The sequence below is a fragment of the Penicillium argentinense genome, assembly GCF_028826775.1.
Source record: "Penicillium argentinense strain IBT 30761 chromosome Unknown utg000002l_segment0_segment0, whole genome shotgun sequence".
In the NCBI taxonomy this organism is placed as follows: Eukaryota; Fungi; Ascomycota; class Eurotiomycetes; order Eurotiales; family Aspergillaceae; genus Penicillium; species Penicillium argentinense.
Window position 1 is genome coordinate 213,142 of NW_026622661.1, and position 26,634 is coordinate 239,775.

The 26,634-nt window shown below is 49.9% G+C and overlaps 8 protein-coding genes across 8 annotated transcripts; 5 read left to right on the top strand and 3 right to left on the bottom strand.

Annotated features, from left to right (window-relative positions):
* Positions 1-1,169: 1,169 nt before the first annotated feature.
* Positions 1,170-1,712, bottom strand: N7532_000979 (putative GPI anchored protein; the record flags this gene model as incomplete). Its single annotated transcript, XM_056613473.1, has 1 exon — positions 1,170-1,712. One exon carries the CDS (start codon positions 1,710-1,712, stop codon positions 1,170-1,172), a length of 543 nt encoding a protein of 180 aa, XP_056478514.1.
* Positions 1,713-3,252: 1,540 nt separating this feature from the next.
* Positions 3,253-6,442, bottom strand: N7532_000980 (glycoside hydrolase family 55 protein; the record flags this gene model as incomplete). Its single annotated transcript, XM_056613474.1, has 3 exons — positions 3,253-4,878; positions 4,935-5,583; positions 5,640-6,442. 3 exons carry the CDS (start codon positions 6,440-6,442, stop codon positions 3,253-3,255), a joined length of 3,078 nt encoding a protein of 1,025 aa, XP_056478515.1.
* A 1,589-nt stretch (positions 6,443-8,031) lies between these two features.
* Positions 8,032-8,596, top strand: N7532_000981 (siderophore iron transporter; the record flags this gene model as incomplete). Its single annotated transcript, XM_056613475.1, has 2 exons — positions 8,032-8,199; positions 8,276-8,596. The coding sequence occupies 2 exons, from the start codon at positions 8,032-8,034 to the stop codon at positions 8,594-8,596; spliced, it is 489 nt and encodes a 162-aa protein (XP_056478516.1).
* Positions 8,597-10,306: 1,710 nt separating this feature from the next.
* ftmI lies at positions 10,307-12,349 on the top strand (the record flags this gene model as incomplete). The annotated part of the gene is made up of 1 exon (XM_056613476.1): positions 10,307-12,349. The coding sequence occupies one exon, from the start codon at positions 10,307-10,309 to the stop codon at positions 12,347-12,349; it is 2,043 nt and encodes a 680-aa protein (XP_056478517.1).
* Positions 12,350-15,047: 2,698 nt separating this feature from the next.
* On the top strand, positions 15,048-16,425 carry N7532_000983 (uncharacterized protein; the record flags this gene model as incomplete). Its single annotated transcript, XM_056613477.1, has 2 exons — positions 15,048-15,213; positions 15,329-16,425. 2 exons carry the CDS (start codon positions 15,048-15,050, stop codon positions 16,423-16,425), a joined length of 1,263 nt encoding a protein of 420 aa, XP_056478518.1.
* A 452-nt stretch (positions 16,426-16,877) lies between these two features.
* On the bottom strand, positions 16,878-17,516 carry N7532_000984 (uncharacterized protein; the record flags this gene model as incomplete). Its single annotated transcript, XM_056613478.1, has 1 exon — positions 16,878-17,516. One exon carries the CDS (start codon positions 17,514-17,516, stop codon positions 16,878-16,880), a length of 639 nt encoding a protein of 212 aa, XP_056478519.1.
* A 2,104-nt stretch (positions 17,517-19,620) lies between these two features.
* Positions 19,621-19,909, top strand: N7532_000985 (uncharacterized protein; the record flags this gene model as incomplete). Its single annotated transcript, XM_056613479.1, has 2 exons — positions 19,621-19,704; positions 19,778-19,909. Coding segments are annotated over 2 exons (216 nt in total), but the record flags the coding sequence as incomplete, so codon positions are not given.
* A 4,171-nt stretch (positions 19,910-24,080) lies between these two features.
* Positions 24,081-26,607, top strand: N7532_000986 (Zn(II)2Cys6 transcription factor; the record flags this gene model as incomplete). Its single annotated transcript, XM_056613480.1, has 4 exons — positions 24,081-24,157; positions 24,224-24,776; positions 24,833-26,452; positions 26,515-26,607. The coding sequence occupies 4 exons, from the start codon at positions 24,081-24,083 to the stop codon at positions 26,605-26,607; spliced, it is 2,343 nt and encodes a 780-aa protein (XP_056478521.1).
* Positions 26,608-26,634: the final 27 nt, after the last annotated feature.

Consider the following 26,634-nt stretch of genomic DNA (forward strand, 5'->3'; position numbering starts at 1 on the left):
AATAGCGTCAGCAGTGTTGAATCCCACGGTTGAGTCCGAAGTGGGTGTTGGAAAAGTCAGTCAGCCGCTGTCGAAATGAAAAAAGACGGGTGTGCGATGAGGAAGCTCATCTTTTGACCTAATGCAGGAACCATTCGCAGTACATATGGGCGTGAGTGGGAATCATGGCAAACAGAGAAATAACAAGTAGGGAATCATAAACAACAGCATAACATTTAAGGGGCACAAGTAGCAGAGAACGACCTCTCATGACGCCAGTTCGTCAGAACATAGGCGTAATGATACCCGATTCCAAGATTATGATTGCCAACTTATTACACGGTTTCCTCACAAAGGTCAAGTCAATGACTTAAAAATTGATGAAAAAAGAGAACCCATAGAGTGGAAGGTACCAAAATTCGATTGCCCAGATAAGCCGGAATAGTGTTTCTCGCATTGCACAGAGCGGGAAACACAAAATATCTCGAGTGCAAAGCACAGGAGGGTTCCCCCGAAGGGAGAGCCAAAATTTCTTGGCAGTAACCAGCCCTGGGGTGGAGGTATGAACAGAACCGGAGCCACTTTTTTCCCACATAACGACATAATTGCGAAGAGGGCTCAGTCTGTGGTTGGCCCATTCGTGATAGCAGTCAACCAAAGTAGCTATAAATCGACTCGAAAGCCTTATCCTAGGATGGAGGGGAAGGTGGAGAAGGAGAAGAGAAGTTCTGTAGCGGGAAAAATTGTCCTTTCATGCATTGAGGTGGTGGGTGGTGGTCGCACCTTCCTTATCGAGTTGTAGGCAGCGAAACCGAGGTGAGTAATCGAATCGAGGGCAGCCTCAGGCTGTGAGCTATCTGCTGACAAGCCTGAGGGACTAGCAAGTGCGAGGAGAGTGCAAAGGGAGTGGAGCAGCACCATACTGAGGGTTGTACGTAGCGGGCAAAGAGTTTGCAATCTGAATAAACCAACAGTGATTTCAAGTATCATGAATAGTAGTACGGACAGGGATATATACAGCTCAAAACACCAGTATTACCACTTCTAAGCCGAGCAAGCCAAAGTTTTGTGATGGTGAAAGAATCAAGGAAAATCGTAAAGAAACAAGGTCATGAATATCGAATCCTCAGCGGGATATCTATTGATGCCGCCAATTCAGGCAAGTCACATCATACATCTCCGGAAGCTCTTTACAGAGCAGCCATGACACCGAGCATACCAGCAACACCGGCAGCAGCGGCGTTGACGTTGTAACCAGCGACAGCAGCGTTGGAGGTGGTAGGGCTGGAGGAGTCGGAGCCAGTCTGGGTAGCGGTGCTAGTGGCCGAGCTCTTGGAGGCCTGGGAGGTGATGGTGGAAGCAACGGTGGTCTTCTCGCCCTCGGAGTTGGTAGCAGTGACGGAAGAGACGAAGGCGGAGGCATTGCTCGCGGCGTCAGAGCCGGCGGACTCGCCAGCCGACGCGATGGAGCTGGCACCGCTCTCGACGGCAGTGGCGATGGAAGCGGCCTCGCCGGTCAAAGTGGAAAGAGCATCCGCACCGCCAGTGTGGACGGCGTTGGCAATGGAAGTGGCTTCCGCGGCGGCGTCAGAGCCAATGGACTTGCCACCAGCTTCGGCGGAGCTGGCGATGCCCTCAGCCTCTGAGACGATGGAGTCGACGTCGATGCCGTCGGGAGTGGCCATGACGGCGGTGGCCAGGAAGAGGGCGGAGGTGATGGCAGTGAACTTCATTGTGGTGGCGGTGGGAGGTTGAGAATTTGAGGTTGAAAAGTGGAGGATGAGTTGATAGATAGTCGACCTAGTATATATTGCTGGATGGTTTGGTGGAAGATAATCAACAACGATCCGGGGAAACCCAGGGGTTCTTTATAGACGATCATTCAACCCAAAATTTGCTCCTGAAAGTTAAACATAGAAACACAAGGCGTAGGGGTCCGCAGTTGGGGCAGTGGCAATGACGCCGTTTCCCCTATACGACGGAGCCTTTTGCTTACGATCTGCGCGACAGGGAGACGACGGGCCAGAGCGACGGGGCCTGCAATCTTGGAAAGCCAATCGTCATTTCACTGCTCCACTTGGGCTGAGCATACGGCCAGTGATTTGTTTCAAGCCTTTTCCGTCCCGGAGTCCACGGGCCGAGTATTGCAAGATCCAAGGAGCTGCATCGCATGTGGCTGCATGCTGCGCCTACTGCACGAGGTACGGCCGCTCAGTCATGACAGCGTGCATGAGCCCAGTGATGCTTGTTTCTTTTGCTCCAATACGTGCTCGGTCTGGGACAACACAGCCTGCACTGGATTAGCAACCGATATGCTGCTGCCTCTTAAAGTCAAAACCGTCAGAAACCACGGGCTATCCACCGCCACATCCCCCTTGAGGCCGGGGAAGATCTCCACTAGCCACGGCAGTCGTGTGAGAAGGGGGCTTTTCAGGAGGGAGGCTCCGTCGAGTGGGCTAATTTCTCGGCATTGGGGCAGGCTGAAGCATTCTGCGTGGTAAGTTGATAATGGCCTTCCCACTTCGGGCTGAGCCAAGAGTGATGACGTTAGTCCTCGAGGTGGATGAAGCCCGCTGAAGCGGATGGAGTCGATGTTCCGGTCGCCACCGATGGCAAAGTCAACATTTCACTTGGCGGCCTGAGGCAGCTGATCACGTGTGAACCAAAAATAGGTCTCGACACCTGATCCCTCAGCCAGGATGCTCCATCTGGTAGGCGCAGTCGTTGGGGGCCTAATAGTACGTGCGTGTAGGTCTAAAGCGCGGTACGGTCGAGTCCACCTTACCGGAAGGATATTATTGAATATATGGCCTGTCAAAAGTATACAGCTGGAACGATCATGGCCGGAGGCATAGCCACATGAGCCACCGATACAGCTAATCTTCGAGGCAGCAAGCATAAACTCGGACTGAAATCAGAAAGGTCACATAATAAGACAAAGATTGTGAGATTCTTGATATAACACTGCATCATGATTGATTAGGCAACAATGATTGATATTCTGATGCAACACTGTGTCGCGCAATTTGATGTTTCACGTCACAACGGCTAAAGTGCATATCTCTACTCCGCGATGGTCCCCACTAGTTAGTTCACTAGTGTACACCACGAAAGAATGTGAACATTTTTAAACCGCTACTATCGATGCACAAGAGATAAAGATCATACTAGTCATTAACTATTATCTAGTCTAAAATCGTCTAATTAATGCATAAAATGTATGTTCAAAAACATGCTAAAACTATGCACACGCCGTCAGCACGCACATTCAAATTACGAAAACTGAGAATAATCCTGAATGATACCCTCCCATCCACCAGGGTGACTGTTTTCCGTCGGGTTGGTCTTGCCATCCAAGACTATCACATCCGTCATCCGTGTGCTGATCGAGTACCAGACCAGATTCTTCGGCGCACCCACGACCCGCATCATATTCGACTGGCATTTGCCCTCGCAGGGCTCGTTGTACAGACCGTTCCAGGATCCGTCGAAGAAGGCCCAGGCGGCGGAGTTGTACAGGGCAATGTCCGATCCCCCGTCGACGTTAGTCGCCAGAGATGTACGACATTTTGCATCGTCAGTCGAGCACCATGAGAAGTCGGGATCGCCGAACTCAGAGGAAGCGGTCCATGGTGCTGGCGCCATCTCGTATTCGCCAGTACCTTGCATGTAAGGCGTCTCACTTTGGAGAAGGCCTGCATACACGTTGGATGCCTGGTGGAAGTTGTAGTTGTAGAGCCAATGGTGTTCAGAGCCAGTTCCGGTCAACCACGTTCCCTTGGTCGCCTCAACCAGGACGCCACGACCGGTAGAGATGATGGTCAGAATAGACTTGCTATCGATATTGTGGTCGGCGGTCCAGCCCCAGAAGTTTTCCATATACGCAGACGAAGATTTGGTAAGGTGCATCACCATGAAGGCAGCCATGCAATCCTTCGGGTCTTGCGAGGTGCACACGTTGGAAATGGTGGTTTCGGCAGTGCCGCCTACAGTGATTATGGTGTTCCAGAGACCGACATCTCCAGGCTGGGCTCCAGCAGCGTTGACCTCGAGGATCTTCGCACCAGGGAGGATTTCACCCACGGCAAACCGCATGTCCTGAATCTCGATGACACCGACATCACCAGGGTAGCCAAGTCGGACCACTGCGCGAGGCGAGCTAGGGTTCTTGAAAGCACTGCCATATCCAGAGATAACAGACCAAACCTCGCCGACAATCCGGGTTCCGACAGGGACATGGAGAGTATCAGACACTCGGTAGACACCAAAGGGAAAGTAAGTGATCTTGCACTCCTCTGCATTCTTGGCCAAGATTGCATTCAAGGCCTTGGTATCATCAGTACGACCATCACCCTTGACTTCATGCCCGGAGACGGTCTTCACATTGACGATATCATCGCCACCATATTCAGCATAGGTAGGCTGGCTCTTAGTAAAGTACTTTCCACCAACCAAAAGGCTCTCCGATTCAGGAGTAACCCACGTCTTTCCAGCCTCATAACCACCGGGCACTCGTGTTCCCCAGATAAACGAGTCGACATGGGAGGCGGGCGGCAGACGAGTCTCTCCTTTACTATCGATGGCAATTGGCCTCTGGGAATCATGCGACAAGTTCTGGATAATGAACTGGCTGTTCTGGTTTCCATCATCATGCGACGACTCATGGAACAGAATGACGGGTCCACTGTTTGTGGATGTGGAGTCCAGCAAGACAAGACTGCCCAGACCGTTTCCAGTCATGTTCACGCCTGTTCCACAAGACTCAAAAGTGGCTCCTTGGAGCAGCACCGACCATCCACCGGTAGCGGCGAACGCAGTTCCAACATAGGAGAAGCGAATGTTCTTGAAGTTGACTTGCTGGTTGGAGTTCTTGATACCAGTGGCACCACCGATGATGTGCTGTTGATGTTAGGATTTTGTACTATGGGAAAATAGTATGGCAGGGAGAAACGTACGACGTCTGTGACGGCAATAGTCGATCCAGCATTGAGATCGATACCAGTGTGTGTACCAGGACCGGTGGGCATGCGAACTTTGATATTGTTCAATCCAGATCCCTGAGCTACTCCCCATTGGAGAGCAGTGATGGGGACACCGGCGTCGACAGCAGTGGTATCCAGAATGACATTCTTCATCAACATCATAAAGGTAGTCTCGGGCTGACCGTTATGCGCATCAAAGCCGAACACCAGGAATTGGCCACGGAACTTGGGCGAAGCCTTGATAACAGGTGGGTTATTCGGGTTACCAACGATAATAGTCCCGACTGTCAACTTGAGCGTGCTTTCTAGTTGGTAAACTCCGCTGGGGAGATAGACCTGCGCGGGATAACGAGTTACTCCATTACCCTTACGGGAGCCACCGCTGCCCATGTCGTCAATGGCCTTCTGGATGTTCGCGGTCTGGTCACCAGTTCCATCGTTGGCAACACCGTAGTCCATCACGTTGCGATAAACGGGATACTTGCTAGGATCAGAGACGTACGGAGCCAGCCCCGCTCCTTGTCCTTTGTGGTCTTGTTCATCCATCCAGAATACTTGGCGTGTCGCTGAGCCCTTGGGAGCACATGTCTTTGATGCAGGAGCAAAAGTCGTGCTAGCAGACCTGGAGAGAAGTTAGCGTTCATCGTTGTCAGTATATTCGACATGTCGGGTACGTACGAAGGCTTGGGACGAGGCGTCAAGGTTGGAATACGAGTAACCGATGAATGGTGGCCGGAATTCGTGGTCGCGGCGGGAATCAGACTGTACGTCACAGTTGTGCTCGGAGTCACCGTCGAAGTCGGAGTCTTCGTTGGAGTTTGCTTCGACGACGACTCGGAGCTGCTCTGCGAGGTAGCCTGAGAGGAGCCGGATGTATGAGAAGAAGTGGGCTTCTGAGAGGGCTTTTGAGACAAACTCGACGCCTGCGAAGAGCTGGATGTCTGAGAAGAGCTCTGTGTCTGTGGGGCCGGTGATGCAGACGAGCTGTGTGTCTGCGAAGGCGAAGGAGAAGGAGAGAGAGAAGGAGACAGTGTCTGTGAAGAACCGAGCTGAGCAACCCAGTCGGGGATTGTCGGCGAGCTGGGAGCCGCTAGAGTGCTGGACGTCGACACTGGGGTTGAAGATGATGCAGATGTTTCCGATGAACTGGGCGTCACCTCAGAGCTCGTTGTTTCTGGCGTAACTGGTGGTTCCGTTGTACTCGGAGTGTCTGAGGAACTCAATGGCTCCGGAGTGGCCGTATCCTCAGGTATAGGAGCAGGAGTCGGCGGGTCGGTTGGCTTCGCTGCTCCAAGCAGTGTATCTAGGAGATTCGGAGCATCTCCAACCTCGGACAGTAGTGTCGGAAACAGTCCAGGGAAAAACGCCGACTCGGAGGGCCCCTTATTGACTTCATGAACGTGCTCAATGTCGCTCTCACGAAGAGGCCGGACAGACCCTGACACTGTAGAGACAACAGCTGCCAAAGCAGCAGCAGACATTGTTCCCCGCATCCTTAAACCGCGATCCTCAATTCACGACCTCGAGCTCAGATTATGGGCTATTCAGCAGGTGGAGAGGAAGAGAAGAAGATAAACATGGAGGTCTTGCAGGATGGGAAAAGGGTGCCGGCTCGATTCCGTCCGGCATGCAACACGCACGCCGGTCCCTTGGGCGGTTGGCATGGCGCCGTCAAGATACCTGGGAGCCAATGTTTTGGGCTCGGCAAGTTGGTTGGAATGCGGGTGTTCGGCGCACGACGGGCCGCGAGCGCCGCCCCTTGCGAGATCCGGGATTTGCGCGTTTAGGAAGGCAACGACGGGAGTGCGTCATGGTTCGTGGAAACCGCCAGGAGGACAATTGAAGCAATTCAGTGTGTTTCTAGAGATGATATAGATCGTTGCCGGAGGAGAGCCCTCTCGCGTCGGACAACGGCTGCCCAATTGGGAATATGGGGTCGTGACTTTTCAGGCTTGGCGCCCCGGGCTAACCACTTTATTTTCCCTATCTTTCTCTCTTTTCTCTCCTCGGATAATCTCCAAGAAATAGAAACAAGGCGATGGGTTAGCAGAGATTGGTTTGAACGTCGTTCACAAGGGAATCGGTAGAATAGTCGTCGCCAATATGCGTGGTGATCATTCCATGCCTTGTTCACTCTGACAACAGTACTATATTTATACATCAGACATTGCAACATTAAAACACAAACACCTTTGATTTTACACTAGCAGCACGAAGATTATAATCAATTAAGAAGAAACTTATTTGCTCATTAAGTTTTATTTTTTACATCACCTCAGGGTAATCTTTACTCTAGTTCCTGCGAGCTAGCATTATCGTTGCTTCTGTAGGCACACAGCTCACAGCATTTACAATAGGTTTCACCTCACGAGACGTACGGCTAGAGCCGCCCCACAACAGCGCAGGATTTTGCAGGTCTGAATGAAATTCAAGCGAATTTGGAGAGAAACTGCTGTTGCAAGCGGCAGCACCACCCGAAATGGAAGGCACACTGCATTTGAACCGCTTGGAACCACCGACACCCGATTTGTACGAGAGCAAAGGTACTTACTACCTCATCTCTCCTTCGTTAATTTACCAACATCTGCTCGAACCGCCTTGCTATGCTCAATTGCTCGAAAAATGATACTGACTGCCTTGTCTTGCAGCGCCATCTCGCCAAGCCTCCGCCGGGAGCTTTTGGCAGAGCTTCAAGATGCCAAGGAAGTCTTATGCTGGCCGGTTGGATCGCCTTCCAATCTCTCCCAGTCGTCTCGGCCCGCGCTAATTCAGAGTCGGCAACTCTGTGCGAGCGACACCGGAACATTCCCGTCATGGCGAATTGGAAGGCTCGATCATTGGCGGTGAAGTCCTCCATCTGATTCAGATTAGATGGTCGCTGTGGCCTTTCTCGTCTGACACCGTCCCATCCATCCAATCAATACGGGCTGACTTGGGTTAGCCACCATGGCGCAGAAAATCTCCTATAAGAAAGGGACACATCTGGGGGTTGATACTGTCTTCGTTGAATCTGTCAATCCTTTGTCGTTGGCCTCTCATCCGCAGTCGCCTGCTCTGCGTGATCGTCAGTATGTCTCCCAAGGACAAGATCACTCCCACAACGAGCGACGAAATGAACCTCACTAAATTCAAAGTCGGCGATGCTCACCTGTCACAGGGCGTTTCTCGCATGGAAGCTGTGCACCGCGAGGCCAAGAAGAACCGCAAGTTGCTCTGGCTCGTCGCGATCTCTGTGCTGGTTTGCGCACGGCATACTCGATCGAGTCTTGAAGGACATACTACTACTCAGTGGACGCCTCGTGTCCTATTTCAAGCAACACAGCTCCATCCTATCGACCCTATCTATCGCCACGAGCATCATCAGCGCCGTCAGCAAGCCTTTCATCGCCACAATCCCCAATATTGCCTCCCGTCCATACACCTACATCTTGACCTTTTGGTTCTACGTGATCGGCTACGTGATCGCTGCGTCCTCCAAGACCATCTCCACTTATATTGTGGGTGAGATATTTGTTGCTATCGGAAGTTCTGGCCCCAACCTGACGTACGACATTATTGTCGCCGACCTAACGCCTTTGGAGTGGCGTGGATTCGCCGGTTCTACGTTGTCTACCCGGGTCATCATCAACACTTAGTTCGCCAGGAAGGTCGTGGAGGCTATCTACAGCCGTGACCAGTGGCACTGGGGCTATGCTATGTTTGCAATTATCATGCCCGCTGCGCTAGGACCGGCAGTCGCAACCCTGATCTGACTCGATCGCAAAGCCAGAAAGAGTGGAACGGTAAACATCGCTTCTTCGAACGCGGTCCACCGTGATGAAAGAAAGCCTGCGCGAAAGTAAGGCTACAATGCACTCCATGGAGGAGTCATAGCCCCTGCTGCCGAGCCTTCTCGTACCTGGACAGAGTCTCTATAGTGTGACGGATGAACCTGGGAATAGCCTCGTCTCGTAGAAGGATGCCTGAGGCATAATATTGGGTCGTTTGCACAACGCGTTTGCTGGGGACTTAACCCCTCTTTTTCTGGCGGACTTTCTTTCTTTCTCCTTCCTTCTTCATCTTCGAGATCCTCATCCTGTAGGCACCGAATGAATCTGTTTCTTTCGAACGGCCCGTAACATATAGCACAACTTGGAAGAGCTTGATGCCTTTGGATTGATACTGCTTGGCGTTGGATGGTCGCTGCTGTTGCTTCCTTTCTCTCTTAAGACCTACGCAGACGGAGACTGGGGGAACCTTTCCATGGTCGCTATGATGGTTGTAGATGAAATTTTATATATCGCCTACGTTATTTGCGAAATTCTGTGGACACACATTTCCAGTGCTCTCCCTCGACTCGTCTTTAACTGAACATTCATCATGGTCATCGTTATTGACAGCATCTATATGCGTAAACGCTGCCGTTCCCTGCCTCATGAATTTCGTCGAGCAAATGCTGACAATAAGTCTCCTATTATATCCGGAGCCTCTACTGGAGCTCGTATGTCTACATCACAAAGCCCTAGAGCTATCAAAACTGAGTCTACGCCACCAACACCGTCACGTTAACCCTGTGCGTCGCCGGACCCATCGTCGGCCCCCTCCAACGCTGGACCCGGTATAAGATGATTTAGATCGCAGGCCTATTCATCAAGATAATCGGGGAGGGTATCATGATCGACGGGAACAGAGCAACAGATAACACCGGAGCAATGGAAATGCCGATGATTCTAGTCTGGTTCGGCGGCTCAATTTCCAGAACTGGCAAAGTGTCAACTTCTCCCTTCTGCATCTCGCAGTTGCTTTTACTGCAGAGAGCTTGGTGCTTCCTGGGGGTATGTCTGGAGTCAAGTTGATAGGCAGGCTCAATAGTAAGATTTGTTTCGGAACTCCACTAGAGCTTATCATCATGAGGTAAGCCATTTTGGTAGATCGGGTCTTCCAAATGACATCTAGAGGGAAGGTGAATCGGTTGGTGATGTACGATAGTAATGTGTGGATAGACATAGGAAAGACAAATTTTGTGTGTACGTATCAGCTATGGAGGGGGGAGAACAGTGATTGGCTGCGGAAAGAGGATTGCGGGTCAGGTGACATGCAAACAATCGAAGTAGGCATGCAGTTACAACTATTCGAAATCAGATCTGCGTACCATTGCGCTTCGACATTGATCCAGGCTACTTTGAATGGAATCATATCTAGGAAAAACATCTAAGATTTTCACCCGATTTGCGGTCTGTCCCTTTGGGACACACCGTCCCGCCCGCACGTGATGGGTCTAAATCTCGTATTCCGCAAGATAGGGCCACTGACCACTTGGACTCAGCTTCTCCTTATCCTTACACTCACTGAAAACGACACTCAACATGGGCCGCTGGTGGGGACTCCCGCTTCCCCCAGAGATTGTTCTGGAACTATTTGATTATTTGGAACCCTCAGATGTCGTGGCTCTCGCGCAAGCCGCTGAGGGTTTCGCCCAGCTCGCTGTCTCAGCATATTCATCTAGTCTTCGCGAACATGGACGAACGATATTGTTTTCTGCAGTTACATGTGGACATATAAGCATTGTCAAGCATTATCTGGAAGGAGGAGCCGACCCCTGCACCGCTGATGATGAGGGAAACACGCCATTGCACTGGGCCGCTGTTTTCGGTCACTGCAACGTGGCGTCTTTACTCATCGATGTGGGAGCCGATATCAATGCACGCCATAAGAATGGACTTAGTCCACTCGATTATGCCATTATAACGGGATATGATCGCGTTGTGGAGGTTCTTTTGAATAAAGGAGCTACCATTACGGATGTAAGGATCGGCCAGACTCAAAGAACGACTCTACATGCGGTTGCCATCAAGGGATATAGCCTGATTGCAGAGATGTTGCTGAGCCACCGAGCTTCTATTGATGTCAAGGATGCCCATGGTCATACGCCTCTTCATTTGGCTGTTTCGGAAGGGCATATTGGGATTGTTCGGGCGCTGCTTTGTGCTGGAGCAACTGTCGTCATCCAAGATGAGTTAGGCGACTCGCCACTGCACCTCGCTGCCGGCAACGGTTATATTGCTATCGTACAGGAGCTTCTGAATAAGGGAGCAGATCCATCTCTGCAAGGTCACGAAAATGATACGCCATTGCACCGGGCATCTTCAATGGGTTTCGTTGACGTTGTCCAGTGTCTCATAAAAGCTGGGGCGAATGTGTCTGCCCAAAATTTAGATGGAAAAACCCCTCTTCTTCAAGCCAGTGGCGCCGGTGAGGCCGCGACCGTGCGGCTGCTTCTAGATGCCGGAAGCGGTCCTTCAATTTCAGATGAGAGTGGGGCCACGCCACTACACTTCGCTGTCCTTTCAGAAAAAGCAACAATCGCCGATATGCTAATAAAAGCTGGAGCGCATGTCGATAGCATAAATGACAAGAAACAGACCCCCTTACACTGGGCAGCAAAAGGACATGAAGAGATAGTTCCTACTTTGCTGAATCACAAGGCTGATATACATGCTCTCAGTCATACAGGGTGGACTCCGCTACATTGGGCGGCTAACGAGGGCCATGTTGGTATAACGACAGCTTTACTGGAAGCCGGGGCCATCGATCAGATTCAAAATCAACATGGGGAATCAGCGCTGCACTTGGCCGCCCAAAAAGGTCATGAAACTGTCGTTCAATTGCTTATCCAACGGGGCAGCAATCCGCATCTCACCGACAATGAACTTCGCACAGCTCTGCATTATACAGCTGGGGAAGGACATGAGGATACGGTAAAAATGTTGCTGAGTATCAAAGTCAGATCAGACGTCAGAGATATCGATGGTCGGACTCCGTTATACTATGCAGTACTCCATGGGCATGTGGCAATCGCAAATATGCTTCTTGACCTCGGTACCAACCTTGATGAGACCATCAAAGAAGCATTTTTAGAGGCTGCGGAAGCTGGACACGAATTGATGGTTCAACTTCTCATCGAACGTGGAATTGACCTGTCTTTCAACGATTCAAGCGGATATACAGCGTTGCACCGAGCGGTTCTGGGGAGCCAAATTGAAGTTCTTGAGCTTTTACTCGGTCAAGAGGCTGATAGGTCTGCCCGGGACAACAATGGAAAGACGGCGTTGCATCTTGCTGCCCAGGAGGGCGAGGACGAAATTGCCAAGGTTCTTTTGGGAGACAGTGGAATAAGAGATCTTCAGGATTATGATGGCTGGACGGCTCTGCATTGGGCGGTTGAAAACGAACATGAAAACACCGTCCGGACTCTATTAGGTGCTGGTGTTGATCCTGGTATTAATTCCTTCAACGCATGCACGCCGCTTGACTTAGCAGAAGTTGGGGCTCTAGAAACAATGGAGCAGATTCTGCGAGAGGCGTTAGCAGCGAGAAATAGACCAACTATGGACGAAGCGTCTCCATGAGAATATCAGTGCATTCTATCAAGTCGAGGACCGGTACATTACCACCAGAAGCGCCATGACTGCAAAGCTGCAGATCAAAAATATCTCGTTGAGGTTACCACGTCACCACTTGTTATTACCTAAAACCGCATATTCTTGCGCATGTTAGCGATATAACGCTCACTACAGTTTACCAACTCTACCAATCGTGAAGTAGTGAGCTTCTCTCTGCTGCTTATCATGTGTACATCGTCTTACGCTGCCAGAAACGATCTGACTTTGTTCTGGCTTGCAATGTCACTGGCGCATACGGCGGCTTCACCGGTATCGACCTAGATACAGCGTCGCAGATGGATGGCTGGTCCACTCGCAAAGACGGTACCATAGACGAGAACTTCCTGCGCGACATTGCTCGAACCGACTCAGCCGGCATGACCGAATTTTAGAAGAACTTCCCGGGCTACTTCACCTCTCGCACTACGCATATTCACGTTACCGTCCAGGCTAGTGTGACGGGCAAGGATTCCAGCTACAGCGCTGCCGGCGTTCAGCATCTGGGCCAACTGTTCTTCGAAGAGGACCTTATCAACTTGGTATACCAGAATGCCCCGTATAAAGCTCACCTTTCCACCTTGAACTGCACCACCAATGCTGAAGGTTCGCTTTACTCCACCGCCAATGGAGATGGATACTCTGCGGTTGTCTCTGTCTCTCAGCTTGGCGAGTCCAGCCAGACCGGCCGTGCATAGACAATCTCAATGATCGGCTCCGACGGCCTCCATGGATCTTCGATCAACTGCTGGGGCTTCAGCGGCCGTGCTTGGATTTCGCGTTGCACGAGAGCCGGCGAAGGCTAGTCGCGATTGGCCGCTACGACGCTGGACTGGGGGCTAGACCATGGCAAAGGCGGCATTAGCGACTCGCTCACCCAGTACCATTTAGGAGTCTCATCGATCCACACGGTCCTCGGACGGCCAGCGTCTTCCATTGCCGATCGAGTAATATGTACTGTACCGAGCGCAAATATTGTCAATTCAACCGACGGCCGATAGGAGGCGGGGTCTGCTTTTATGTTTTCTCCTTGCGCCCCGGCCCCGGCCCCCGCGCTCGCGCTTGCATTGCTATTCTGCTCGGATGAGCGTTGAAGACATTCACCATGGTCGAGGAAACTCTTCACCGATCCCACATAGATGTGCGGCTACCGTCAATTGTCGCTCAGCTAGGGCCAAATCAACCTACTGGCAGCAGCAGTTCTGCGAATCTGCGCTGTAGGCATAGCTGCCAGTTAGGTGCTTCCCTGTTAGGCAGTAGCGAGATACTGTGAGACACGTATACACACATAGAAAGAGAGACGGAGAGGAGAACGCAAATTGTCCCGGAGTAGTTTCGTATCCTTGATTATGGCCGATTTGATTGATTCTGTCGGATCGCAGGAATCCACACGTGCTATACTGAGGGGGAAACAACCTTAAGGCACTTTGTCGATCAAAATAATAGACCGCTGTTGAGAGATCCTATATCTAGGGACCAGTCTAGCATCATGGATATGCGTTTACCGAGTTGATTCGGCTACCATACAATGGCATTCGGAATGCTACTGCATCAGCCGGCCTTAGTGGCAGTACATCCCCTCAGATGGCGAATTAGGAGACCCACCCACATCTCAGGAATGAGCAATGATACAATATTCATGGATTTTGTACCAAACCTATGATAAGGCGATGAGAGAGCTGGAACAGACAAGAAACGGCAATGGCTCCGGTACTCAGAATTAAAGAGTTATTTCAGTGCGCAGTAATATACAGTCTATTCGAGGGCCATGAGGCACTATAAATGCAAATCTCGAATCTTCTCTGATAAATAGTTCTTCTCCGTACTTTGAGTTGAGGCATCTTATATCGCGAGTTCCGGCAATTTGGAGACTTTGGAAAGACAGCGTTCGATTATATGCTGCTGAAACCTCGGGGCTGACAATGACAGCGGTAGCCTCAATCAAGATAGGTCTGGCATTTCTTGATCCAGAAAACGACCTTGTCACTTCGTTCGCATTCTCAGAGGAGTCCCAATTTATTTAGCAACCATGCGCGTTTTGTACCCCTCATAGTTGCGCCATTCTGTTTGAGGCATAATCTAGTAGCTTCGAGACCTTTGCTTTCAGCGTGGCCGGCATTGCTCTTCTCCAAGGTGCTACATCATGAGGAGAAGGATCAGGCGCTGATCCCGGCGGCCCATATTGATACCGGTGAGGTGTATCTCGCGCAGTGTGCCGAGCGGGAGACGGATGCCAACGACCAGATTGGCAATATGGGTACTAAGGATTGGGATACACAATCCATGCCGGGCTTGGGGCTGGGGATAGATGCGTAGAAGCACCAATTGGAAGCTGGAAGGGTCAGTAGTCAGAGACTAGCCGGTGAGGGTACTCGGGAATCGAAGGAGGAAAGCTATAAGATATCATCCAAGGCCATAGTAGACAGAGTGCTTGTGTTTATATTGCCAATCTTAGCTTTGGTCTCCACGTGTTTTAGAACTGATGACGATCGGATCCATCTGTCTGTCGATCGCGACACGTGATCAACTAGCCGTGCCAAGCGTGCCAAGGTCATCGGCCACTGATAATGCCCGCCCAGGTGCCCAGGTGCATCCCAGTCCTTGATAATTACGTTCTCTTCCTCAATTACCACTTTTTCCCCCTTACCGCTGCACGTACTTTGATACAATGAGCGCTAAAGAGTTTTTGGCCAATGTTGAAAGCGGCATCGTGTCTGTGAATTGCCACGAGGATGTCTTACGGATCGCATTCATCTATCTAGATGAGGGGCTGTGGACTGACAACGGGGTATTCGATGTGGTGGACAAGCTGCACGCGAATGGCTGGTCCTTTGGTGAGGGCGAGTTACGCTTTAACCGGTAAGCTACCTCCTGCTATGGTAATCTATAATAGCACTATATAATTAACAAATAACGGTACGCTGGATGTATTCTACCTTGCACAGCTAGCAGCAGCCATCTACCGCTATTCCTCGCAACTGGATGGGGACTTTCCCACCTTCTCTGATTTTCCTGCCTTCTATAGCGCCCACCACGCTCTCCTGCACTCCTGCGCCTGGCGCTCATACTACTCCACGCACTTCCTCGCCCAGCGCACCACAGCGTGCTTTTATCGCCCACCTGACCTCCAGGACCTCCCCGACTCCTCCTCCCCGCTAGGCATGCCGCACCACGGTACGGTATCCGCACACGTCCTGAAACTCCCCCGCTGGGCCTACAGTGTTGAGCGCACGCGACGTAGGCAGCCCTTTCTGCCATGTGAAACTCTTACTGCACTAGCCCTCCGCACGCTGGAGGCAACCATGACACGCCTGCACACGGCCTGCCCCAGCGCACCTCCCTATTCGGAATCACATGCGCGCTTCTGGCTCGACTACTTTACTCCTGATCCATCTCCATCTCGTCTGGCTAATAAACCTTCTCGGGAAGATTGGTGGCCTAATAGCTTTGGGATATTGGTCGCACAGGGAAAGTATGATATACACTGGTCGGAAGCAGAGTATTCCGCACAGGCATCGGGAGGAGAGGTTGCCGAGGGAGATGGCGAGTTGAAGCAGGTGATATGGTGTGGGTTGCCCGATGGAGGGATTGGAGTGCAGGCGTGGTGGAGGGGTTGGGAGGAAGAGGTCGGAAGCGAGGAGGAGGTGGAGTTCCTAGCCGCTGTTGCAGTTGAGGAGATAGCTGGGCTAGGACTAGAAGGAATGGATATGGATGAGTTGGACTTGTCAATCCGTTCACATATACTAATAGCGGTTATGCAGGCTGCGGTGAAGGATGGGCAGGAGAGGGAATGTTTCCTGGGGGAGCTGGAGAGGCGGATGGTGCAGAAGGGGAGAATTAGCAAGGAGAGGGCAGGGAGGTGGGCCAAGGAGGCCTTGGGGGTCATGGAGCCGTATGTACGAATATGGCAGGGCGTGTGGCCTGGTGCAGAGGAGAGAGGGGAGATGATGCGGCGGATCTTGGTGGAGAATGCGCAGCTCTTTGCACGCTGGAGAGTGTCACATCTTTCGAAGCAGTTCAGTTTTGAGCTGGGACCGAGGGAGTAATGGGTTCAGTCTATCATTACGACCATCAGACAACCATTAGACAGGTGTGTGTATGTACATACAGAGTCAAGCATCCAAGACCGCCTAACCAAGCCCATTAATTTAAGTTCATCATACTGCGGCTCCTTTGCTACCTCATTGGCCACAGAGAATTTAATCTTCCCGCAGCACATAGGATCCATGGATACCACCTAGTGAGCGGCCTTGTTAGTGATTTTGGGCTGCGTGTCTATCGTTTTCTCACAGCGCCTCATCACCACGACCAAGTACACATCTCATGAAACTTAAAATGTAGGAAACAGAGATATAACATGACAGCCTCAGCCCTGGAGGCTAGCCATAATCTTCCATACCGACGTAAGACGACGAGGGCCATGCATTGGGAACGAGTTTATTTATTCTGCTCCTCTGTCTTCCATGTCGTCGCAACTTCGTCACAATCCTTCATGATCTCATTCCACTGAATTCGACTCCACCGTTCCGGCCTTTCGATTGCGTCCACGAAATGTTTCATTGCAAGCACCATCTGTGCCGGACGGGGAGTCAACCTTCCCGCGCCATTCGTTTAAAGCAGACTTGGAAGATATAGTATGCGGATGGTCAGGGCCTAGTTTTCGGTCGCGAAGTTGAACGCATTCGGCCATTAACTGCAAAGCGGCTGTGTATTGACCCGATGACCTAAGGGTATGAGCAAGGTTGTTCATACTGGTCAGAGTGTCGGGATGCTCTGGTCCGAGAACCTGCTTGCGGGTCTCCATCACCTGCACGTTGAGTTTTTCGGCCTCCTTCCATATTCCCTGATCCAAACAGGTCAATGCTAGGTTGGCCATGCTAGTAAGAGTGTGAGGATGCTCTGGCCCTAGCACTTGCGTAAGGGTATCCGTCACTTGTAGTTGTAAGATTTCAGCATCCTTCCATCGTCCCTGGTCCCAGTAGGTTGAGGCTAGGTTGGTCATGCTGGTCAGAGTATCAGGATGCTCTGGCCCTAGCACCTGCTTGTGGGCCTCTATCGCCTGTAGGTAGAGCTCTTCGGCCTCCTTCCATCGCCCCTGATTCCGGTACGTCGACGCTAGGCTGGCCATGCTGGTCATAGTGTGGGGATGCTCTGGTCCTAGCACCTGCTTACGGGCCTTGGTTACCTGCAGGTAGAGCACTTCGGCCTGCTTCCAACGTCCTTAATGCAAGTAGGTCAATGCTAGGTTGGCCATACTAGTCAGAGTTGAAATATCCTCTGGCCCGAGCGCCTGCTTCCGTGTCTCCATCATCTGCAACTGCAAGCTTTCTGCGTCTTTCCATCTCCCACATAGCAGATATACTAGCCCTTCATTTCAATACTATTAATTGTTTGCTCGTTGTGTGGACCAAACAATCTCGTTGTTGTCTTCATAACCAAGACCGCCATCTTCTCACTCTCGATAACATCTCCCTTTGTATACGCAAACCATGCTGCTCTATGGACTAGGCTGGCCCATTTTTGCAACATACCCTCCTCATCTGGCCGCTGCGTGACCGCGGATTGTACATGTGAAAAGAGCGTTTGACACACAGCCCATGTCTAGACTTCACCAAAACCCATAATGGGTCCAAGGTCTGGACCCATTACCCAACCCACGTGGGTTTTGGGTATTCAATTGCCCGACCCAACCCAACCCATAACCCATGTTGAAATATCACGGTTACTGGGATAATCATGGGGGCTGGTATCACGTGCATGCCTATATACCTGTTCACCAGTCTACTTGTATCTTACACAATCAACTCCCCTCAACAACATGAACACTGAAGCATCACTTATAAATCAACAACCCACATGGGTTTTACCCAAAAACCCATTTCAACCCATTTCAACCCATTTTTGCATAAAATCTAGGTCTTGGCGCTCATAAATCCGATCATTAAGCATTGTAATTTACAACCGTTCTGGTTCTCCTCTTGAATAACAATTATTTAATTCCAAAATCCATTGAAACCTTTGTTCTAAAGACTAAAATTATATTGTGAACTCTATGTTCTACTTTAATTACCACTCAAAAAAATAGATTTACCTTTGAGTAGGCAGTTATAGTGTTTTGGTGATTTGAGATGCGGAAATATATAATTGATCCCATGTAAAGTAGGTCCATTCTTTGAAAAGTATTCCTAAAAATCATTAAGAATCTCCCCCCCCCCCATCTAATGTTTCTTTAATTATTATGGGCTTAAATATAAGGGTTGATTCAAAATTCCGCAGGGAAAACTTCCAAATTAGCTTTCATTGTTGTTTTCTCCGGCAGAAAAGTTGGCTTCGCAGGACTTTGGTCCGCGACCGAAGGCCTTTGAGGGGTCGAGGGTGAAATTTTTTGGGAGCTCAAATGTGGGAATGGGTTTTATATGGGTTTTATATGGGTTTTATATGGGTTTTTGATGGGTTTTTGATGGGTTTTTGATGGGTTTTTGATGGGTTTTTGATGGGCTTTCTATGGGTTCTCTGGGTTTTCATGGGTTTTTGATGGGTTTTTGATGGGTTTTTGATGGGTTTTTGATGGGCTTTTGATGGGCTTTCTATGGGTTCTCTGGGTTTTCATGGGTTTTCATGGGTATCCCCATATTAGTGGGGCTAAGCAGCCAATTATAATCTGTTATATATTATTACTTGTGACCTGTCTCCTCTTTACTTAGACTTAGAGAATCACTGCCTTCCCTGCTATTGTGCGTACTCCCCCCTTCTTCCCTCCTCTCCCCCTTACAGAATCTCCCTTAGTGGTTGTAATGTCTCAAAGCCAGCAATCTGACATTTACTCTACCTTTGGGGAGGATTATGATCATCTTGCCTACACTCTACCCTCTTCTCAGAATCTTACACCCTCTAATAGTCAGGTTACAGTTACACCCTCTGATGCTGTTGATTTCCTTCGATCCCCCTGTCCAGTCCCACTCTCTTTTACCCGTGTTGGCCCTGATCGGAGAAAGGCATATGTGCTTTACGACGCTATGGCACATACAGAATGGGTTGACTGGTGGCTTCAAACTGACTATGGTCAGAAGAGCAAACTAGCCTGGGATGCGAATCATAGTTCAAAGATATGGGAGAACTTTGAACAGGTTGCGAATGCGAAAGATGGTGCACCAAAAGTGATGTGCAAACTCTGCTCTAGAGTTGTAGAGCATCCAAATACATTTTTGCCAAATGGAGAGGGATTTTATGGTACATCAACAATGGCAAAGCATCTGAATACCATAACTTGTCGCAACGCAGGACAGAACAGGAAACGTGAAATCACTGGATTCTTTCAAAAGGGAGTATGGACTTATTCTTATTATTCTATCCTAGTATTATGATCTTCTCTAACTACTAACCACATAAAATTAATAGAATCCTCCACCAATCGAAGTCCCTTTTTCACAAGATATCTGGGAAAAGGAACTACTTGATTTTTTTATGCTTAACCGACTTCCATTCAACCTTTTTGCCGAACCATCATTTCATCGGCTATTCCAAACCAACCGGTCCTCAGCCTCCCTTCCTCATATTCCCTCTCCTACCAAAATGCGTCGTCGCCTACATACTCTTACTGAAAAGCAGCAAAGCACAGTCCTCAACCTGCTCCCTAATAATGCGAAACTCTCGATTGCATTAGATTGCTGGACATCTCCATACAACCAGGCATTTATGGCTATCAGTGGCTATTTTGTGGATAGTAACTGGGTGTATCAAGAGGTTCTACTTGGATTTAAACCACTTTATGGCTCCCATAAGGGTTCAAATCTAAGTAGTTTTGTCCTCGAGACCCTTGCTGAGCACAAAATCCAGGATCGGGTATTTGGCATTACTACTGATAATGCAAAAAACAATAAAACAATGGTTGATGCTGTTCAACGATCACTCCCTAGTGATGTAACAGTTATCCGCATACCCTGCCTCGCTCATGTTATCCAGCTTAGCTTGAATGAGCTACTTGGTCGCATGAAGGCTGTCCCTCAAAATGAAGTTGCAGAAAAAAGATGGACAGATCAGCGGTCATCTGCGGCAAAGGCAAATGCTCAGCACAAAACACAGAGGATAGCACATGCATTAAATAAGGTCCGCTATCTTGCGATCTATATTTCAGCAAGTCCTCAACGCCATGCAGCTTTCTTAAAGCTCCAAGAGAAAGCATCCCTAACAGAATCACAACTTGTCCCAATCCAGGATGTGAAGACTCGGTGGAACTCTACCTTTCTGATGCTTCGTCGGGCCAAGAGACTACGTGCTTTCTTTGGGCCTTTCTGCAATGAGTATGACTGTGATGAGATGCTGCTCAATGATCAAGAATGGCGTCAAGTTGAGTATCTTCTCCAAATCACCCGGCCATTCTATGTCTTTACAACAGAGCTCTCAAAGACCACAGAGGTTACAACCCACCTTGTCTTTAAGCTCTACAATGCTCTCTTTGATCTTTTCTTTGATGCAGAGAGACAGCTTCGACACAAACGTGTTCTATGGAAGAAGGATATGCTTGCGGCACTTGAGGCTGGTCGCTTAAAGCTTGATGAGTACTACTCTCAAACCGACAACCTAAAAGGACATATCTATGGAGTCGGAACAATGCTAGCACCAGATAGCCGATACCAGTTCTTTCTTCAAGATAACTGGGAGCCTCACTGGCGCGACACCTACCGAAAGTCCTTCCGGGAGTCATTACTTCCATACCAAGAGCGTCTTGCAGCATGTCAACAACAACCAAGTGACGCCCCTTCAATAGCAACATCTAGTTCTCGGTTAAACAAGATGCTAAAGAGCAATTTCTCTGTGAAGCCAGCTGGCGATGAGATGAGCCAGTATCTAATAGTGGTATGCTTCTTTATTTCTTTGGTTCTCTTTATCTGATGTCAGATTAAACTAATTGATGAATCTTACTAGATCCAACTGATGCTGACCCTCTTCAATTCTGGCGAGAGAATCAGTATCGTTTCCCTGCAATTGCACTCCTTGCTCGTGATGTTCTCTCTATCCCAGCAACAGGTGCTGGTGTTGAACGACTCTTCAATACAGCCCGAGATATCTGCCATTATCGCCGTGGCCGGATGAAGTCAGAAACAATCGAGGAGCAAATGTTATATCTATGCGGGACAAGGTTTACTCTGAAGAATGAAGAGGCAAAGGCACTTGAGCAGTATTTTACTGAGGCTGAGATTCAGGTTGCAAAAGAGGAAAAGATAAATGATGAAGATGATACTGAGTTTGGTCTCATTAGTGACAATGAGGAGGAGAGGGAGGAGGATAAGGAGAGGGAGGAGGATAAGGAGAGGGAGGAGGATAAGGAGAGGGAGGAGGATAAGGAGAGGGAGGAGGATAAGGAGAGGGAGGAGGATAAGGAGAGGGAGGAGGATAAGGAGAGGGAGGAGGATAAGGAGAGGGAGGAGGATAAGGAGAGGGAGGAGGAGGATGAGAGGGAGGAGAGGTCATGCGAGGCATCTCCAAATTTAGTAGATATCGATATAGAGCCATCATTGCCACAGAGTGTAACCCAGATACGGGTATCTGGCAGAAGGCGTAAGGAGCGAGAGGACGATGATTTTGTATACGAGAATAAGAAATCCAGAAATTAGTGCAATCAATCTTCTCTCTTTCCGTTTAATCCAGAATTAGATCGGTAAGCAGATTACTCAATATTACAGCCAGAAAGTGCATTAATTATGCAGCATTTCGACAGAGGAACGAGAAGGAAAAAAAGCTCAGACCGGAGTCCACGGTCTAACTTTCGGAACTGTTTGTCCTGTTTACACTATAATGGGTACCCACTGGGTACCCATCGTGGGTCATGGGTTCTCGCCAAAAACCCATAACCCATGATGGGTTCTAGAATTGGACCTGTTGAAATATCACGGTTACTGGGATAATCATGGGGGCTGGGATCACGTGCATGCCTATATACCTGTTCACCAGTCTACTTGTATCTCACACAATCAACTCCCCTAAACAACATGAACACTGAAGCATCACTTATAAATCAACAGGACCCAAAACCCATGATGGGTTGGGTTGGGTTGGGTTGGGTCATGGGTTTTTTGGGTTCTGCCGAAGTCTACCCATGTCTCAAAATCGCCGGTCGGAAACGCATCATGAAGTATCTCGATGAATTGTTGCTTCCAATGTTCAAGTTGTCCATGGGCCTCAAGCCACTTCCGCATAGCAAGTTGCACAAGCCGATGCATTTCGAATGTGGCCCCGTCCGCACTAGTAGATATCATCGAGTAATTTCTCAACATCACAATATTCTCTTCAAAATCATCATCCACGCCACAATCGGTTCCAGCACTCTCATCATCATCGCAGATGTCTGTTTTGTCTTCCAATTTCATATTTTTATCGCCAATTTCCTTAACTGGCTGATGTTGAAGCAGATTTTCAAGAATGCCTTGGGGGTCAAAGAAACTCATTAGTGACAGAAGGTCGGCTGCTGCTGCTGGTGTCCCTTGCTGATGATCTTGTTGGAAACATCACGATTGGCGTCAACAGGTCTGCCACACCAGCTGAAGCCACTGGTGGAAGTGTGGATGCTGTATTCGGTGCTTCGCTTACTGTGTCTCCAAGCCCGGGTGGTCAGGCTATTGCTTCAGTCCATGAACGCAGCTCAGTCAGTGTACCTACTCTCACGTTCGTTCATGAACCCCCTCTGGGATATATTCCTTGGATACAGGGGTTGCACAGCCACCAAAACACACGCCTCTCCACTGGATAGTGACGCTTGCTCGTAGCTTGTGTAGCGATGCACGAATGTTTCATTAATGGTGGCCCAAATAGCATGCCTAGAACCACAATCGCCATATCCACCGCAACTAATTTTCTGGTATTCCGTGGTCTGTTGATAGAACCCTTCAAGGCCTGAACGCTGCTCTTGGCGATTGTCCCTGAAGTGAATCCAGTGGCAACCGAAAGTAGCACCAGGGCTGGAAGAGACTTGGTAGAATTGAGACATTATCACGATCCCTGCGGCAAACCTTCCCGCGGCAAGGAGATTCAATGGGCCGATTCGAGGTGCTAGAATTGATGGGAGACGAATTTCGAATAGAGACGCCACATTGAAACTGACCCCCAAGTATGAGGCGAACCATGCAGTCATACCGCGAGACACAGCATATGCTGGCAAGTAAAAGAGCAGAGTGGACGTGCCAATAAATATGAAAATCAGGGCCGTAATTATTAGGGAGTTGACAGGCACTTTGAAATTGGAGGTCTGGACGAGATAGGTTTCCCGTGGGAGCATGCGGACCCGAATCGTGAAAAAAGAGAAGATAAGCAAGGGCATCGCGAGGAAGCCCAACACCCTCATCGAGTCCGTCGTAGAGCTTCCATCTCCTCATCGAGCACGGGCCCCCACTGTGACATAGTGGAGTGGATTGAGGCTGGTAGTGGTAACAAAGAGGTGGTTAGACGAGGGAGAGTGAGTAAGTAAATACTACCCTGCATATCAACAATGCCGTCTATCTACCGCCTGCCCCACCTTGGCTCGGGGAATGGGAGACGAGACGGACCAATTGTGCAATCCTCGGCCCCGACTTTCCATTTCCCCAATCTCGCCAGTTTGTGACGATTCGTTGCTGCGAATCGGCCATTTCTGCGAAATAATATCATTCCAGCGACCTCAAATTTGATCAAAATCCTGATATCGGCCTGGTATGCGATGAACGTCAGCATGGCGGACGACGGCTTGACCAAGCGACCCAACTACCCGAACCCAGAGCCCCAACGCCGGCGCCGACGACCGCCTGTGTAAGTACCTTGGGTGGACTGACAAACCCATGAATCTATACGAAGAACAAAGCTGACAATATACAGTGCATGCGAATTGTGTCGGAGACGAAAGATCAAGTGCAATCGCGAAGCTCCGTGTAGCAATTGTCGCCGCTCGAAGAACGCGACCTGCATCTACAAGGAGCTCTCGCCGCCACCTACCCTGCGCAATCGCGATGCCCAGAGATCGTCTATGGTTGTCAATGTTTCAAATCCTGGTGAGAACTGCTTTGCAGTGCAGGTGGATGGACAATCCACTTCGGGGAGTGCCAGGACCGTCTCGAGCCATCCGCCAATGTCAACCGCACCCAGCTCCATGATTTCGACGCCAATGAGTCACTCATCTATCCAGGAGACTGAGTCGCTACGATCGAGAATTAGTGAGCTTGAGCAGCAGCTCTCTGCATCGAGGCAACAGTCCGTCGTGAATACGCCCAGCCCGCATTACAATATCAGTACCACAACCTCTCACATCGCCGGAACATTCCATGTACATCAAGAGAGCGCGACTGCTGGTCAGCCGCCTGCGATCTCCCGCACCATAATGCATAAGACTCGTGTGTTCGGCCAGAGCCATTGGATGAATGGGGCTGCTCAGGTAAGATACCAGCTGATACCACAGAAACGAGTCACGCTGACCCCGCGCTATTTAAGTTTGCCGAGATCCTCGATATCATCGAGCCCTACATACAAAGTGAGACCTCAAACACAATGCGCAATTTGCAGAGGTGCAAGTATCTAGGTAAAGTCATCAAAGCAAAGCGGACACCTGCATGGCCGTGTCCTCCCACAACGGAATTGCCGCCAAAAGAGATCGCAGATGTACTTATTGACAATTACCTGCGGACTTTTGAAAGCGTCTACCGGGTCCTCCATATTCCAACCTTCAAGCGAGAATATGAATCTCTTATGTCGACCGAGACGCCCAACATGTCATTCATGGTTCAATTGAAGTTAGTACTTGCCATTGGGGCAACCATCTACGACGATCACTTCTCTATGCGAGTCTCGGCCATCAGGTGGATCCACGAAGCCCAGACCTGGATCTCCGAGCCCGAGTTCAAAAGTAGACTTGGAATACCATTTCTCCAGACTCAGATTCTCCTCATCCTTGCCAGGGAGATTGTCGGCGTGGAGGGGGCAATGGTTTGGGTCGCGACGGGTGAACTGATTCGGGTCGCAGTCCACATGGGCCTGAACCGCGATCCGACATTCCTTCCCAAACTATCGTCATTTTCTCGAGAAATGCGTCGTCGACTATGGAACACCATACTAGAGATCGCACTCCACACGAGCATGGAGTCAGGCGGACCTCCCATGATTTCTCTCGAAGACTTTAACACCCAGCCTCCCAGTAACCTCGATGATGAAGCATTGGATTATGAGGATGCAACTTCCGAGCCAGAAACTGTGTTCACCCAAACTTCAGTCCCACTGGCTCTTCGGAAAATGTTCCCGTTACGTCTGGCTATCTTGAAAGCATTGAATGGCATTGCCGCTCATGCGGGATATGAGGACACGCTTCGAATGGACGCCGAACTCCGTTCTTCATACAGATTCCTCTGTCGCACGCTACAAGGGTACAAGTCCAGCGATCGCCAAAACGCGCCCTCCGAGTTCCAAACTCGCATTCTCGATTTCCTCTATCGTCGATACCTATCATCACTCCACATGCCCTTCTTCGGCGCCGCGACGCGTGCTAATCAATACGCTTTCTCGAGAATGGTGGTAGTGGAGGCATCATGGACGAAATGGCACACGATATTCCCATTCTCGCCAAGCAGGGGCTCCATTAAGTTCGACGAAAAATTCATCCCTTCGAAACCGGATGATCTCACCCGACTAGCCCTATGCAGTTCAGGTACCTTCCGCACCAACTCTATCCAGGCTGCTTTCCTGATTGCTGCTGAGCTCAAAGCCCTACTTCAAGAAGAAGACAGCCTCGGTACGAAGTCACTACCACCGCACCTTGTTTCCACCCTGGAAGAAGCAAAAAGGTTGTCTCTACGGTCTATTGAAGCTGGAGAAACCAATGTCAAGGGCTATCTGTTCCTTTGTCTAGTCCATGCCCAGGTCGAGGGACTAATTCGCGGCATATCAAGGACGGAGCTTCCGGAACTTGTTATCAGGGCTGCGGACGAGGCTGAAGAAAGGTGCCTGCGCATTTTGGAGGCGAATGTTCAGAGCCTGGACAGTATGGGGGCGGCATCTAATGTGCTGGATGAAATGCCGATCGAGCCGTTGCCTGATGTGCTGGCGGATTGGAGCTTGATGGTAAGTTGAGACTTCTCTTGATGATTCAGTGCCATCACTGAAGTACCACTGACTTTTTCTAGATGCCCGATACCCATTTTAACCTTGGCGGCACTGATTCTATGAACTGGCTAACAATGGATTCTCTAGCCTCGTGTTACCAGATGGCCGATTGACTGATCAACCAGGGGTTCCGAGTCAAT